Here is a 17,096-nt window from a genome sequence, read left to right as displayed (position 1 = left end):
TTTTCCAATTGCATTATGAATTCATTGACAAATTGAGGAGCTAGCTCCACCAGAGCAGCAATTATATAGAGAGTCGTCATGAGAGTGAAACCTATTAAGAGAAAGAAATGCTGATGGACTATAAAGATGAGGGGAAAAAACCACCCCAAACCCACCACAATTAATACAGCACCCCAACAGAGAAACTACAACCCTACTAATTTAAAGTAATATTAAAGTATAGTCCATTCAGCACTCATACACTCTCTCAAACTTCAAATCAGAAAGGTACATACTTTAAGGTCTTGTCAAATTGTGACATAATCCTAACGCCTCCAGTGCCAGCATGTCAAGCCCTCTTATGTGGCAAGGGGAACACTCAACACCTCATAGGATCAAGTTCGAAAAGCTTGGAGAGAAGCAGCAGCGCAGGGAAGGAGGCCTGAACCTTGGAGTGACATGCACATCCCAACACTTCCCCTCCCCTTTCACATGCAGATCCATGTGGCCTCCACCTGACAAACTTACATTTACAATGCTTGCTGCCTTAAAATTAAGCTGTTTCTTATCTCAGTCATGTGTATGTCTTGGTTTCCATTTAGCTGGTTTGTCTTTCAGACAAGGATGTCTGAAAACAGTGGTAACAGAAGTATAGTAGTTTATAAGAGCCTTAGAAAATATTACAGAGGTACCCTGGGTACACAGAGCACAAAGGCAACATCTCCAAGCTATAGCTAGGATCTGGCAATCCAGGCCCCAAACCTGTACTTGGTCCCACCTAAGTGCATGCCGACACTCGCTGGAGTCGCTAAGGACTGGGGATGGAGGCTGACCCACCTCCAGCTCATCGCAGGACTGGGGCTGTCGCGGGTAATCTTGCAGCTCTTATTGAGGATTGGATCATGCTCACCCTGGCTTCAGCTAAAGTCCTTATGCAAGTGAAACCCAAAGCCCAGACCAGAAGCAGGGCTTCCCAAACACCTTGCAGAGCACTGTAGCTAGACATGGCCATGTCATTTCCAAGTACAGACAGCAGCCAAGCCTGAATTTGTGCACACTGAAAACATGCAAGTTCTTAAAAGTTCAAGAGCTGCAGCTGGGGTCTCGTAAGGCTCACAGCAAATCTTAGGTTAGACAAACAGTTTTTGAAGTCAACAGGAGTTGAAAGTTTCAGTGCTTCCCTTGAGGTGCTCAGCAGACAGATCAGGCCAGTTGGAAATATTTTGTTTCCACAAGTCACACACTTTTATAAAACTGACATTTCTTTCCTGAACACTGATGTTAGAAGTTACCACCCTTGAAATGGCTTAGCTGAAAGTCCTGCCTCTTGAGTTAAAATACGGAGTATCCTGACATTCACGAGCACTATGACGGCCTGAAACATAACCCACAGGCTACTGTGTTCAATGGAACAGCTTCAATGGATCATAGATGCGGCCCAAACTCAACTCTGATTTAAATCCGTAGGAGTATTTGGTCCATTTTGAAAGAATGGATGGGTTGGAAATACAGTGCCTATAACCCCAAGCTTTGCCCCATGCTAAAGCTGTTTGCAAGTTTCTGACAATCAGCACAGCACAAAGCCACCTTTAGAAGCAAGAAAACAAAAACACCCTTACTGCAATCTAACTCCAGGAAAAATATTTGGCTGAAACTTTAGGCGCGAATTCTACTTGCTCAAGCTAGAACAATAGGACAAAAACATCAAAATCTAGTAATGTGGAAAGAAGGAAGGTTTAGGTCTTCAAATAGAAAGGATAGACAGACATTTGAGGTAACAAACGAAAAAACCAAAATGCACAAACACATCACAGACATCTAAAAATAGCATTTTATACTTCTTTTTTTTTTTTGCCAGTGCTTCTCTGAGAGCAAGTTCTTTAAACAGAACTTAACAATTTTACAATTTTTTTTAAAAAAATATGTCATCCTAAAATAGCCCATCGATCCTTACCCAAACTTTCTGTATTTCTACAAAAATAGACGCACAAAGAGCTACAAAATACTGTATTCCTGAAAGGAGGCGCACTGTAGTCAACGGAGAGTCTTTTTCCTGACAATTGAGACTGTTCAAAAAATATCAAGCTGAACGAAACGAAACACTGTTAAAGGAGCAGAAAGGAGTTAGGTTGCCCAGCTGCAGCAGGCTCAGATGAGGAAAGAAAGAAAAGTTAGGGTATTGTTTTTTTCCAACACTGTGGGACCCATAAACGGCCTTACAAACAAAAGGCTCAATAGCAAAACCAGAATGGTTGGCTCTTCATCTTCATGTGTGTCCTTTGCCCCATGGAGGAGTCAACGACTGTTATATCACCCGCCCAGCTGCGCTGACTCCAGCTCTAGCTGGTCTTAATTTATCTGAGCTTCAGAACCAAGAAGTTTCCTTGTTCTTGTCCTGATGCTGTAGACCTACATTTCAGAAAAGAAAAGATTGAAATTAAATTTGATACGGCTTTTTCCTTCCCCTCCCCAAGCAACTGAAGTAAGGATAAACAGATTTTTATTTAAAAAAGAAGAAAAACTCCCCACAACCTACCAGCCTATTGGACTTGGTAGGAATACTGCTGTTGCTCCCAGTTTTTTAGTGTATGTGGGATAAACTTTAATCACTCTTAAGTTTTAGACTGGCTCAAGTGGTTCAGGAACACTGACGAAATGTGTGCGCTTCTTGATTTGACCTCATTTGGAGCGTGGCACTTTTCCTGATAGAGGCCAGCCACAGACCCTACCTCTTTTAGAAAAGGCCTGTGACACTTTGGGATCTCACAGTTTCTGTGGCATTTCACCTTACAGATGAGAGAGGGAAAATGTTCCCCAGCATGTAAAAAATCCGAAATAACTTCACCTACAGAGTGTCAGATTTTTAGCCAAGAACAGCTAGTACTTCCACATGGGAAAAATTAATGATTCTCAGATTGCATATATTATGAGTTCCTCCAACATTTTCCTTTATAAAAAGTGAGGACTATCTAATAAATGTGGTGCTATGTTGTGGCTTTAGCATTATAGGCTTGGAACCTGTGTTATAATCTGGGATTTCTCTGCTCCAGAGGGATTCAATCTTTGCTAGATTTACACCCAATGGGGTGTATACCTAAAATCCAGACAATAGAGGGGGAGGTGCAGATGAAACTTCCCAAAGAAGATACATTCTTGCTCATTTATAGGGAAAGTAAAAAGAAAAGAGGTGCAGGCACATATTTTCAGAGGTACTAAGGCACTTAGGCTTGATTTAAAACCTGCCCCTTGATGTTTCTGAGCCAAGTAAATCACATTTCGTGAAATAAAGGTGTACTTCCCACTATAAATCATCATTGCTACATAGACAGCAATGTTACAAGCAGTTAAACATTTAATGACAATTAGCATCATTTCAGAGTTGAGCTACAAAGCAATTAACAGTCACATGAAAGATGACAACATATGGCTTTATCCATGGGAGGATTCCTAAGCAGCGTCCTAAGTGGACGCTTGTGTGTTCAGCTTATCAGTGAAACGTGCACAGGTATAGCATGCCAAACCCTGTTCTGTGGCCTCCTGCTCCATTTCGCATGCACTTGCACCTATTTCTTTAGATTGGAAAAACCGGGATATCCCTCAACCAAAGTATGCCTATAAAAACATGTTCAGAGGTTCTTTACTCAATGACAATGTCTCCTTGTTGCTTAAGAGTTGCTTTTTTTTCCTGGCAGCATCATTCGCAGGCAGAGCTATCATAAACTGCTGTTAGTTTCCTTCAAAGCTCCCTCAAAGGCAGTGATGACAATTTTGTGTTAGTTTTCCCCTGCTGTTTACAATGTTTTTAAACAAAGATGACAAAGTAAAAGAGTCAGGCAGCAGAAACCTTTCAGTAAAGAAGCGATTTCAGTTCACCATAAGTTCACCATTGAACACTGAAGGCCACCAGAGGCAGTGGAAGCGTATGAGAAGAGAAACAGGTTATATGGCTCCTAGCAGCTTAAAAAGAGACACGCGCCCCTGTTTAAGAGGATGTCCACCTGATAGCAGAAGGGGAATAATCAGCTGAACAGACACCTCCCTAGTTATGTGTCTTTGGAAGAAGCAGAAATAACTGTAACGATGAGGTTTAAGGTATAGCTATTAAGTCTAAACAGACAGAGGAAACAGCCAAAAACCCTGAAGTTGCCTTAGTTACAAAACTGAATGTGGAACACTTTCCATGCCTTTTCCTCATTATATTCCCATCTCCTTCATGGCAAGGCTATCTGCAGTCCTAACATGTCTTCCAAGTGCAATCCTCCTCCTAATCGAGAGCTTTCACTTGCAGCCTGCTGCAGGAACATTTGCCTCTTAGCAAGGACACCCTTGCCTGCATTGCATGAGTCAGTACTGCCACACCAGCAAAGCTCCCCGTCTCTGGGATACCAACATTATAGCTAATTGCCACATAAGCAGCACGCAGGTTCTGTGGGAACATCTAAACAAATTCAATGAGTAGTGACAAACTCATGGGGTGTGTGTGAACAGAAACAACTCTATAGAATGCAGCAGATTGACCACTCAAATTCTCTATTCAAATGACACGCTGACCTACAGGCATTTCCAAAAGTGAATGTTCCATAATTAGCCAGGACTAGAGGATGTTGATTAATTCATCTAAATTTGAAGTTATGTACCTCAATGTGCATAACTCCGCATAATAGCGGATGTGCACCTCAGTTTTAAGATAGACTTACAGCCCTCAGATATGTCAAAATCCTGCTCTGCTTTTAGTGTGCTGGGGCTACAGGAAGCCTCCTCCAGCACATCTATCCAAGAGCAGGACAGGATATCCTCCTAGGCTCTGCAGGAGCAGGGCGAGTTGCTCTGCTGTCCTCCCCATGGGGCTGGAAGGTGCCAGTGCAGCCAGATCCAACTGATCACCTGAAGTGCCCAGTGTGCTGGGCATCCTCCTGCCCTGCTCCTGAGGCCGTAACCATCAGCTCCGCTGCAAAACAGCATTTCCCCTCCCCACCCCCAGTATTAAGTTCTCAACTCGACATGTGTACCCTTAACGTAAACATGAGGATTAAGCCCCGACACTGTGGGATTATGGCTGCAGCAGTGCTCTCTGTACATATGTCCTGAGCTGCAGTCAGTGCTGTTAGAGGCTGACTTTGCTTTGCTTGACATCAGAGGGGCAGGGAATTGTTCCCTAAAGCACAAACATGCTGTGCTTGTATCAGTGTGTTTATATCAATGCTTGATAAAAACCCATACTTTCATATTGAGCATTATAGCTAGGGAACTTCAGCTTTGCAAAGACACTGCATACCAGCAGCCATTAATGTAACAGGTTTTAACAGATTTTGATGTAAACTAGCATTTTCTTTAATCCCACTTGTACCAATAAAGAAGCTTCTAAAAGGGTTAATTTGCAGCACACAATGTGAGGATTAAGCCACATTTAATGGGAATCAGTTAGCTAAATCCCTCTTCATCGTCTAAAACAGGACCATGTAAGTTCAAACAGATGTGCAAGACAGATCAATACTTTGTTAGCTCTCTGAACAGTGATATGCTGATGTCCCACACAACCTGTTCTGAAACATAAATTCCCAAACTATCCCATGCATGCAAAGCGAACTCCCTCTTAACCTTTGAAGTGATTCAGCATCATCCATTCATGAGATTAGGTATTTGACTTAGTATGGCACAGATGCCACAATGTAGCTGGAAGAGGGTAAGATTACAGCCAGCCCGCCCTGATCCCAACACTATTATTCAATTTAATTCAGCGTGAGGAATTTTGTAAATGTTTCTATAATCGCATGTGATAGTAGCACAAGAAATGTGACCCACAGTAAGGTGGGGGGGATGATTTTTGTGTCTTAAGGGCTCTGAAAAGCACTGTCTAGGCATATGCCAAATGAGCTTTTTTTATCTAAATCATCTGAAACTCATGGAATCCGATACACTGACAGCTCCACAGGTTGATGTCTTTTATTCTCTAGGGTCATATGAGCAAAGACTTCCAGAACTGAAGTTTTCTTGCCACCGTAGCCTTACCCTACTCTGGAGAAACCACTTCTATGCTGCAGAAAGACAGTACACTCTTCCAGGCTCTTTAGTTTTGAGCCTCTGCTGAGATTGCTGTCTCATATGAGAGTTAAAAGTATATGAAATTCTGTGTGATTATATCTTTTATAATAGATAAAAGGATTATCTATTATACTAGATAATCCTACTATTATCTAGTAGGATTATCTAGTATAATAGATAATCTACTGGAGTGGATAATCTACAGGATACTACCCTGGAGTGGACATGGAGCAAAAAAAGCTTAACGTGTGCTGGATGCAACTCAGTGTGGTGCTTCAGCAGCCCCCTCCTCTCCCTAGTAGCAAAACACCTTCCTTGGGATGACACCATTTGACATGCACGCAAAATACTGGGGCAATTAAGCTCCCTCTTTTCAGCATGATCATGCCTCGAATGCCTGCCACCAAAGCATTTGTTTCAAACATACAATCTGCAGGGAAGGTTGAAAAGGGAGCTCAGAGCCTTCCTGCCCTTCCCAGCATGCCTCTGCTTGGAGACCACAGGAGAGATGAGCGTGCAGGGTAAGAAAACAAATAACTGCTACCTGCTGTGTTTCACTATTTGCTCCCTTATTTCCAAAGCCTTATATGCCAAACTTGGGCTGCCTGATAAGGTTTTGCTGTTGTGTTTCAGTGTATGGCCGTTTTGAACACTCACAAACATGTGAGACATTGGTCTGCTGAGACCCTTTGTTCCTGCAAACCAGTCACACATTTACCCTCTTTTTTTCCCTTCTCAGGAACTCACAGACTAAAATGCACACACCAGGCATGGACCAGAAATTAACTGAGCAGGTCCTTTCAGCTGCTTCCTGTCCTGAGTAGACAACTACAAGACATGTAGGCCACTGCTAAGCACTGCCAAGTCAGGATCCTAACAAAAATTAGCATCCAACTGTAGTCCTTCATAGTGATCTTCACAAGGAGCAGGCAGCACCAAGAAAAGGCTATGTTAGCCCTGTAAGGCTAATGTAGTGCTAGGATCCATAGTCCTTTTTGAGGTCTTGTGCTCTTACAGAAAAAGAGAAAAAGCACCTGCTTTATTAGACATACTACTACCAACAAACTAGCAGTAAGCAAACCAACTTGCCCAGCACTGAAACAATTCTCAGTCTAGTTTGGATTTATACCTAAGTCAGGTAGTACTTTTTTCTAACAATCCCATATACAGTTCTTGGCTCGACTTACCAAAAGGTAAGTCAAATACCAGAGCTCTGGAACTGAACTGCTGGGGCTACTGTCAGACCAAGGGCGCTCGTCCCCTTTACCAGTGGCAGTGGCAATTTGCTTGCGTTTCAGAGAAGGGAGCTTATTCCCGTTGCAGAATTTGTCAGGGGGACAAAACTTGAAATCTCAGTATTTTCAGATTATCATTTTATACCCGAAAGCTTAAAATGTAATTCGTCTTGTATCACTGGCATGGCTGGATATGCTATTAAAATATATAAAATTGTCCGGTGTTAAGGCAGCAAGTGCCATGGTATTTAGAAGAGACCACTGTTTCCTAGTTGCTATTAAGGGAAAAGAGAGAGGTTTGTATTAGGTTCATAGTATTTCATATTTAAGAAACAGCTTTTTTTTATTCTCTACCAATTCTTCGCTCCCCTGCATACTAATCAAAGCGAGGAAGTACTTCTCACACACTGAATCAGCTAGAACTATCAAGAAGAGAGACAAATTGATGCTTAAAGGAAAAGGGAATAGAGATTAAAACATAGTATTTCCTTAATAAATAATATAAAGTGTTTAAGAAGTACTAATCTGCAAGGATTGCTGCTGGTGAGAAAAATACCAAGCATTAAAAGGAGACCTCAGTAGTGCACATGAGCTCCAGGATGGATGCACTGGAAACTGTTAGCCACCCATCACCCCATCACAAACACCTATGAACAGTGAGGGCTGCTAGACTGCTCCTGATGCTGAGATGAGAGCCTGCCAGTCAAAGCTTGCAGATGCTGATATAGTTCATGGAGGCTGCCTTGTGGCTAGAGATCCTGCAGTAAAATAGATCTAATTCACAGACTTCTGCAAGTTAGGTTGATGGTGAGCACAGCTTGAGCAGCATCTCCACTCTCTATGTGACATCTGGATGCTACACATGAAGGAAATGCTGATCTGTTCCAATTTTGATGAGTAAGGTGCAATCCTCATGTACCAACATGGAGCTACATTTTGGTGAATGCACACATGAGCTAGCTGAACAAGCCTGAAGCTTCCACATGGAAGTTTAACTAACCATTTCCCACAAGATTTAAACAAAAAAACCCCTGCATATCATGTCGTAACTCATTTGGCTTGAATTGGACCACGGCAGACAAAAGTCTCTCAGCAAAAGGCAGTGAGAGCTGGCTGTTTCACAGCTCATCTGCCTTGACAGTAATTTCAGGAGGGATTCCCACCTGGAAATATATTTGGAGGAGGCTCTGAAAACAAGCCTGACAAGCTTCTGCTGCAGGGAGTCTCCTTCTTTGCTCAAATTCTTCCTGCTAAAACAAGTCACAGACACAATCAAACCATCTTACCTGTGTCAAACCCAAAACTTGGCACAATGTCCACCGTTCCATGAAAGGCTCCAGCCCATGCTGAGGTAGCGCTGGTGACAGCAGCGGGATCTGTCTTTGTCACGTCACACTGGGGAGCAGGAATCCTGGCTGCACGGACTGAAGGCATCAGCAGGGACCCGTACCGGGGGTCACGGTGTGAGCTGGGATGGTGATGGTGCATGTGTGGATGAGGGTGATGGCGATGCATGTACATGTCGTGCATGTGTGCATACGAAGGGCTCACCTGAGATGCTAAAGGATAATGCCAGGATTCGGATGCAGCAGGGGGAGGAGGTGGGGCAGTTTGATGAAGGCCGTGTCCTGGCCAGCTGCTGGGATCTGGTGTTGGGAAGGTGCCTGGTGCAGTAACGGGGAAATCGTGGTGTACTCCACTTAAGCATGGTGGAGGTGGAGGCTGATAAGAGCTGGTCCAAAATGAAGTTGGGAAACTGCTCCTTTGGCTTGAAATTGTTGAGCTTTCTGGAAGAGAGGAGAGAAATGAAGTATGACTGAAGATGAACAACAAATTTAATTATAAGAACCCCACAATGATTTTCTACTCTCTGAAATTTGTAACACTGAACTCAAGGTTCCTCAGCAATTACAGAATCACAAGTAGGAGACCTCTTGAGATCATCTAGTCCAACCCCCTTGCTCACATGTCTAGGGCCGTATCCAGCCAGATTTTGACTGAGCAAACTCCACAACCTCTCTAGGCAACCTGTTCAACAGTTTAGGCACCCTGAACAATTAACAAAAATTGTGTTCAGATGGAATTTCCTGTTTTCTAATTCGTGCCTATTGCCTCTTGTCCTGCCAGCAAGCATTGCTGAAGAGAGCCTGGACCCCCCACCTTCATTCATCCTCCCAATCAGGCATATACACATATTGATAAGATCCTTCCTGAGACTCTTCAGGCTGAAGAGTTGCAGCTCTCTCACAATCTTGGTACAGGAATTACGAAGACAGGCTAACTCCTGACCTGACTGGAACATATCATTTAGAAAAGCAGCTGTTGTGGCTGTAAATGTTTCTGAGGACAGAGAACCAGGTCACGCTGCAGAAAAGGAGACATCTGGCTGAAGAAAGAATACCAGATCTTCTCAAACTAATAGCATGCTTTGATGGGATAAAGATCATATCTAACGCATCTCCATCCCTGGCAGTGTTCAAGTCCAGGTTGGATAGGGCCTTGAGCAACCTGGTCTAGTGAAAGGTGTCTCTGGCCATGGCTGGGGGGTTGGAACTACATGATCTTGGGGTCCTTTCCAATCCAAACCATTCTGTGTTTCTATGATTCTACCTTATGTTACTTGCTTACAGAATATATCACGTTGCCCTATAGCCAATAGGATCAGACCTGCAGACACATCTAACTGAAAGAAGCTCTTGTCAGAAATAAAAGATTCACTGCTCCTTACAGCTAGGGCTCAACTTACATTTAAATGGATTCCAATATGTCTATGTTATGAAATCGCATCCTAAAAATTCCTCTTTTTAAGGAGCGGTTAGCGTTTTTGATGTGTAAGAAAGTATTGGCATCTCCATTCTCACAATCCTCTTGCCAGCTAATGTTTCAAAGTACTGCTTCATACAATATGTCTTAGCTCAAATAGGGTTTTTTTTTTGTCAAAGATGGAAACATAAAATACAGGACTTCACCTCGGATGAAGGAAAAGTCATAAAAATAGCCTACAGAGAAATAAAGCTGGAGAAGTTTAATATTTGATGAGACGAGGAATCCTCTGTTCCTCACATAACATTTACAAAAATATTTATATTCTTTTTTTAAAATGACCTTTTGTTTTGCTTTGTTTAATAAGCAACTGGAATGAGTCTTGGGTGAAGACACCATTGAGGATGAACAGATTCTTCAAACGCTCCTGCCTCTCTACTTTGCTTACACAAAAATATTTTAGAAATTAAAACTGTAAGTGTTTTCTGACTGCACCTCCTACAACATTCATGTCGTAAATCCATTAAAATCACAGCAATTTTTCCACACATCAACTGGCTTTGATTTAGGCAGTTTCCTGAGCCTGATTAACGTCCAATATTGGAAATAAACTTTGCAAACGCGCTATGGACAAACGTAAAGAACTTCTCTTCGTGCCAAACTTCTTCAGAGGCTGCAAGCTTATCCAGCAAACTGTACTCCAACATGGGTTTCTTCAAAAGGCTGCTTTTTTTCAGCGATGTATTTCTATTGTAACTCATGCTAGAAGACCGAAGAGAGCTCCAAGCATATTATAGAGGCCTCAGCACCCCTCTGAATTTGGTATTGTTCCTTGTTAGTAAATTCTTCCTTGTTACAAGGGATTAGGCTGAGATGGAGAGTGCACATGGCTTACAGTGTTGGCAGCAGGGCTGACGAAAAATAAGGCAAAACCAAACTTCTTCATGTCCAGCCTGTTGTTTTCCTCACTGCTTAACAGAGGAGCACAGCTTGACAATTGCCAGCATTCTGGAAAATTAACCTGTGTAATCAAGAGCTTTTGGAAACTATCTGGCTGCCATCTGCACGGAAAAGTCCTAAATCCAAACAATCCCACTTCAAAAAAAACCAAACCCAACTCAGAAAACCACAAAGTACCTTCAGGACAATTTTAATACCAGGAAAAAACACTTTAAACCACTGGATTTGCCAGCATGAATTCATTGCAGGTTGTATAACAGCTTGGCTTTCCCAATCATGCTGAAGGTCTATGTCACAGAAAGCATGTTTGGTCATCTCCATTTTTCAAATCTGTGCACATTTCATAATGCCATTACCACTGTCAGAAACTGCCATGGACCAGCCCCACTGAGACACCATTGAGTGTAATGGCAGGGCCAACCTCACTGGTCAAGGGCAAGTCACATCACTGGAGATCCAGCATCCATCCAGGTTATATGAGCATGCAAGAAAACTTCATCCACTCTGAGTGCTCAAAGAGAATGCTATTAAATATTAAGTGTGCAGCAATCCCATCAATAAGAACCATCTCTGTGTTGAACAATCCACAACCACCATACATTTCCATGGCGTTTGAAGTGTCTCCTTTCCTTCCCACCTTTAAAACAGCAAGCACAACCAATTATCTTCACAGATACCATCATGTCAGATACGTGGCCTCTATGGGACCTGGCAATGGAGAAATAGCAATTTCAGCACTCTCCTTGAGAGAGAAAAAAAGCCAATGTGGATAGCTTCCATGGCCTTTCAGGAGAGGGAAAGGAGGCATTTGACAAAAATCGTCTGCCAAGAAAGATGCTGCAGTTACCACAATTTCCTATTCTAAGCACAGGAAGATGGCAACATCTCAGATACCACAAAGTGGTGACTAATGTAAATGTTCATGGTGGATGTCCAACATGCACTGAAAACTTGCCAAAGTGCATATGCTGTAAAGAAGACAATGTATGGAATTTTCTGTAGTACAACATTACTTCTCAGTTAAGGCGGGGGGGGAGGAAAGAAAAAGAAAAAACCATTAAGGTATCATTAGTTTCATTAGTCACTGCAAAAGATTTCAGGTAAGCTACACCTACAACTGAACATTCAATGTCTGTGTTACCAAAGTTTTACAATAAGTCAGGTTTAAAGTTCACTTTCGCCTAAACTGATTAGTATTTTCAACACACAAGTTGCTGTCTTTTCTCAGGACAACAGGTTCTATTTTCTAAACATAAACAAAATCCCTTCTTGACACAAACCTCCCCACAACATCACCTTCATGAGGAAAAGACAATTTGCTCTTTCCTCAGGACGCTAAAAAAAACAAAACCCAACAACACAACAAGATGAAAAAAAAAAAAGCAGAAAACATTATTAACCCCTCCTTTCAGGTAGAGGAGAAATAATGCTGTGAGTTGAATAGCCAGTTCATGCCCACCACATTCCATTTAAATTTATACCTTCCAAAACAGCTATTGCAAATGCAAAAGCTTTTTGATTTATCTTTAAGTAATTTATTGACAAAAATTCCATGTACCCATGAAGGGTATTTATAAAATATCTTTAAGTTAATGATATTTTAACTGCTTTAGGTAATGGGATACGAATTCACATTCATCTGCTGTAACTGAGCATCTTTGACGGGAACCAGAAGACCAAGTCGTTAGCATTGTTCCTTCCGCACTTCCTTCAAGCAGGCATGTTTCAGAAACTCATCTGGGCCTGATAAAACTCCTGTCAGCTTCTCTTCTCCGGAGAAGCAAATACCCCCAGCTTCCTCAGTGTACACAGCACAGAACCAAGCAGCCCTGCCCAGCAGCCTCCTCAGGGATTTTCATTCCACTTCAGCAGGTGCAGCAACAGCAGAAGGCATATCCCCTTACTCTATTCCCAGAAGACTTTCGGGACACGCAGACCTCCATTCCCCACTGACGGCACAGGGCACACGGGGTCAGGAGGCAGCATGGCTGAAGAACCTTTATGTCAGGCCATCCTGTCCCCTGCAGAGCTCCTTGGGGAGGGCTGTGCAACCACAGGGCGAGCCAGGGGAAAACAGCAGGGTCTGTCTGAGGCCAGAGGGACACACAACCCCATCCATGGTATGCCTCCAAGCTCAGTGAGGAGGGCTTGCTGTAGGCATGGTGTCTCTGGGGACTGCCTCGATCCCATCTCTAAAACATTTATAGCCTGTCTGGGCCATTTATAAATGCTTCAGTCTCCTTTTTAGTAAGCATAGGTTCAATCCTGCTCTCAGTCGAGTCAACGGAAAATTTCCTATTAACATTAATGGTCCCGGCTCAAGCCATAAATTCCTCTAGCTCCCTAGCCACTTGTGCTGACCTTTGCTTAAACTTCCTCAGAGTTGTCATCATCTTTCTGGAAAGCAAGTCGTTCTGAGCTATTTTTCTTTTCACAGTGGTTTCCAAAAATCCTGTCTTTATTATCTGCGGCTTTCATCAACACACTTTCACCTCAACATCACTGACTATGAACACTACCACTCCTACAAGGATCCTCATGGTATCTTTCTCACTCAATCTGATGCGAGGCCACGGCTCACGATATTTAGTTCGTGTTCCTTTGCCAGCCCACATAAGGACATGATCAGAAATAATGCAGCTGTGGATCTGAAAAACTACCCAGACTGCCACATTTAACAAAAGGAAATAGCATCTTACTGGCACGCTTTCTCCAGCCACCACTTCTGAAATCTTATCTGTAAGGTCTACCTAGTATATCTGACAAGATCTGTTCTTTGTTACGTTGTTCTTGCTTATGTGCATAATAAGACGTAAATGTTATGGCAGTGTGCAAACGCCTTGCAGTACCTACCATGTTTCTGTTCCCTGCTCAGAAGCAGAGTAACATCATCCCCACTTTACACAGAGGAAGCCAGTAACAATGGCCATGTCGCTCCTGGGAGCTCTGCCTATGGGCAGGCTGCAATGCACCACGCCACACGGCTGTAGCCACGCTGGCCAGGGCTTGCATTTGAGCCTGTTCCAGCCTGGGCTGGCTCCCCCACATCTGGAAAGCAGCCATAGATGAATCTTAATCACCTGGCAAAGTCACCCAAAAAGGCTGCATGGGTCTTCTCACGTTCAAGGCCAGCATCCCAAACAAGCTTTGCTCTTGTCTCACAGGCCAAGTTTCACACTTGGAGCTTAAAAATAAGCCTCCAACCTCCACCAGGCATTTGTGAAGCCTTGTGAGCTCTGCCCTGTTCCTCCCAGGCCTCCGCAGAGCCGCAGGTTATGGCAAGAGAGGGAGACGCCTGTTTCTTTCATGCCTTTGGTGCCTCTTTTCCCTATTAACACTTCAGATCGCTCAACCCCAAGAAGCTCCTCAGTTCTTTCAAATTTGAGGGGGATTTTTCCCCCTCCGCAGACGAGCAAAATTTCAGCTGCAATGCAATATGCGTTACTGTAACACAGACTAGATAAGCCACACCACAGAGAGCAGGTTATTGCTCCTCTTACCTCTCCACAGAGGACTTAGCCCTGCCTTACTCTTGGTAAGGGCAGTTTCTGGATTGAAGCTACTGGCTTGGCTCAAAGCTCTTGAAAAGTGTTCATCCACAACTGAACCAATATCTCCCTGGAAGTAAGTGAAAAGGACGCAGCGAGAGTTAAGGTACTCCATTTCTGCAGGCTGGTCTTTCTCATCCTCCTCTTGCTTGCTGGGAAGGGTCACTTCCAGAGACTCCTGCATCTTGTTGTATACAGCTAACTTCTTCTGGGATTAAAAACAAAACAAACAAGACATGTATTAGTGATGGCATTGAGTGCAAGCTCAACATCTGGTTTCCTTAAAGAAAAATAACTGAATACATTGAATATTCATTTCATAATTGCAGTTGGAATACAGGGATACTTTACACTGACATTTCACAAAGAGGAGATAACCAGTGCCGCTTAGAGTCTTTATTCCTCGCACACAAATGGACCTGCTTCTCAGGCACATTTCACAACCACTATTTATCAGCAACCACTTTCACTCAATACCTTCAAAAGAAAACACAGGCTCTAACATTTCATTCCCGACTCACACCTGGAAAGGATATTCCCATCAGTAAAGGCTACAGAGGTCAAGTCCAGCCTTGTGGAAGGATGGCCAGATACACAGGGTCTGCATTTCACCCGTCCAGCTGAACATGCACCAGGTTTTGCCAGCAGCACTCCCCCCATTGAGAGTACATGAGCCTCTGGACTCCACACATCTACTCGCTGCTGAAGGTGTAAAGACAGGAGAATTTGGTGCTTCCTGAAACATTTTCCAGTGTATTATCAAAGTCCTCAAAATACAAAAATTTTCACTCACTACCAAGAATTTTTTTATTATACGAATCTATACCTCAGGGAGGTGATTGAGGTTGTGGGGGAAAGTTTTGGGGGTTTTTTTGGTTGGTTGGTTTGGGGCGTTTTCTTGTTTTCGGGTTGGGGTGAGGGGGGTTTTTTCTCTTTTGCATTTTTCTTTTTCTTTTTTAAACACCAGCTTGTGGACAAAAAGGACAAAAATTCAAGTAATAAAAAATTAAGCATGTGATGTGGGGGAAGAAGGGGATTGACAAGTCTGCAAACACATGCAAAAAAATCTGCCCCAAACCAAAAACACAGAGGAGCATATAAAAAATAAAACCCGCACAAGCCATCTGTGAATGGCTATTTCAGAATCTCTCTCTCTCTCTCAAATCAAACCTAAATGTCAAAATAAATGTGTGTGAAGATCCATTTTGCATGGAACATGTTTTTCAGATGTTCCACTTTACAACTGTTTTCACAGAAAAAAATCTCCCCACAACAGGCAAGCTGCAGGAATCATAGCTTTCAGCTAGCTAGCCATTTCCACAGCTGACTTTGCACACAAGCGGCTTCAGGAACCCAAAAACCACTACAGCACATATGTAGAAGTATTTCATAGCTTTTCTACAGAATTTCAGTCTGACTTATCTTTTATGGTTTGCTTGGCAACACTTTAGCACCATCAGATTCTCTTTAAGTTTATGGCTTTTTCCCCTTTTTCCAAGGTTGTTCTATAGAAAAAATTAAATAACTAAACAGTCTATAAAGTTCCATTTATACATTTGTCCAATTTAGAAATAATTTAAAGTCCTTTCCCAATATTGTATACCACCAATACATTTACAGCCAGTGCTTTCTAAAATTGTATAAGCTGATATAAATTATTTCACTGTGATACAAAATAAATGGTTATTAAAAAAAAAAACCTGCAAGAAAGAGCTGTTGACAAGTGGAATTAAAACCTGTAATACTAAAAGCTTATAGTAACTAAGCAATCTATCTGACATTACAGTAGGTTAACTGATAAACATAAACCAACTCAGGAATACCTTTAATTTTGATGCTGCTGCATGAACTGCAATGGGGATGTAAGTAATTTTATTTTACCATTTGGGATATCCAGACAATGGTCTGGAATTTAATTAAATCTGTGCTTCACAAAGCAAGTTATACCATGGCTCTACTTAGTACATTATTACTTATTTAGACTTACAGTTTTATCCCAAGATCCCATAATATACAAAGAAAAACTGTAGGAGTCACTTAAAAAAACCCCAAACAAACAAAACCAAAGATGGAAAACACAAATTAAAAGTTTTACTAGAAACTAAAATTGCAAAAATGAAACAGAATCTGAGGCTCTGAAACATATTTTTTGCAAATGCAGATTTTGGGGTGACCTATACTTGTTTTTGTAAATGCTTCATGCTTTTTGTAAACAAACAAAAAGCATCCTCATATTTGTTCCTGAAGTGCTTACTAAGATATCACTCGTATCTTAGTAAGTTCATAAGTAAGTATGTATGTTCTGCCACATGGCTTTGCCACGACGTAGTGGCAGAACAATGAGACCTTAGCAAGACAGAAATGGTGATAACAATACTGCATATACACGAGACATATGAATTAGAAATCTGTAACACATCTACCTCAGTGACTCGATAATTCTTAAAGGTGCACCATAACCCAGATCCTCCTAAAAATGCAGGACAAGTGGTAAGGAAGGGTGGGTTTTTCAGTTTTGGTGGGGTTTTGTTTTTTAAGTAGAGACAAAGTATGAAAGAGATCCTTTATA

General features: G+C 42.3%; 1 protein-coding gene across 1 annotated transcript; it reads right to left on the bottom strand.

Annotated features, from left to right (window-relative positions):
• Positions 1-1,037: 1,037 nt before the first annotated feature.
• On the bottom strand, positions 1,038-14,729 carry VGLL3 (vestigial like family member 3). Its single transcript, XM_030471929.1, has 3 exons — positions 14,480-14,729; positions 8,543-9,043; positions 1,038-2,388 (listed from the first exon to the last, which is right to left on the bottom strand). Exons 1-3 carry the CDS (start codon positions 14,709-14,711, stop codon positions 2,345-2,347), a joined length of 777 nt encoding a protein of 258 aa, XP_030327789.1. The 5' UTR covers positions 14,712-14,729; the 3' UTR covers positions 1,038-2,344.
• Between the last annotated feature and the right edge of the window lie 2,367 nt (positions 14,730-17,096).

The sequence above is a fragment of the Strigops habroptila genome, chromosome 2 (assembly GCF_004027225.2).
Source record: "Strigops habroptila isolate Jane chromosome 2, bStrHab1.2.pri, whole genome shotgun sequence".
Classification (NCBI taxonomy): domain Eukaryota; kingdom Metazoa; phylum Chordata; class Aves; order Psittaciformes; family Psittacidae; genus Strigops; species Strigops habroptila.
Note: the sequence above shows the minus strand (reverse complement) of the source record. Positions and strands in the feature narration are given on the sequence as shown.

What these genes read in the sequence shown, in the direction of transcription:
- VGLL3 (XM_030471929.1), bottom strand. Translation starts at nt 14,711, where the DNA reads ATGCAGGAGTCTCTGGAAGTGACCCTTCCCAGCAAGCAAGAGGAGGAT. An exon ending in GCTAAGTCCTCTGTGGAGAG is followed by an intron (nt 9,044 to 14,479) that starts GTAAGAGGAGCA and finishes CCTCTCTTCCAG; the next exon opens with AAAGCTCAACAATTTCAAGC. An exon ending in AAGTTTTGGGTTTGACACAG is followed by an intron (nt 2,389 to 8,542) that starts GTAAGATGGTTT and finishes TCTGAAATGTAG; the next exon opens with GTCTACAGCATCAGGACAAG.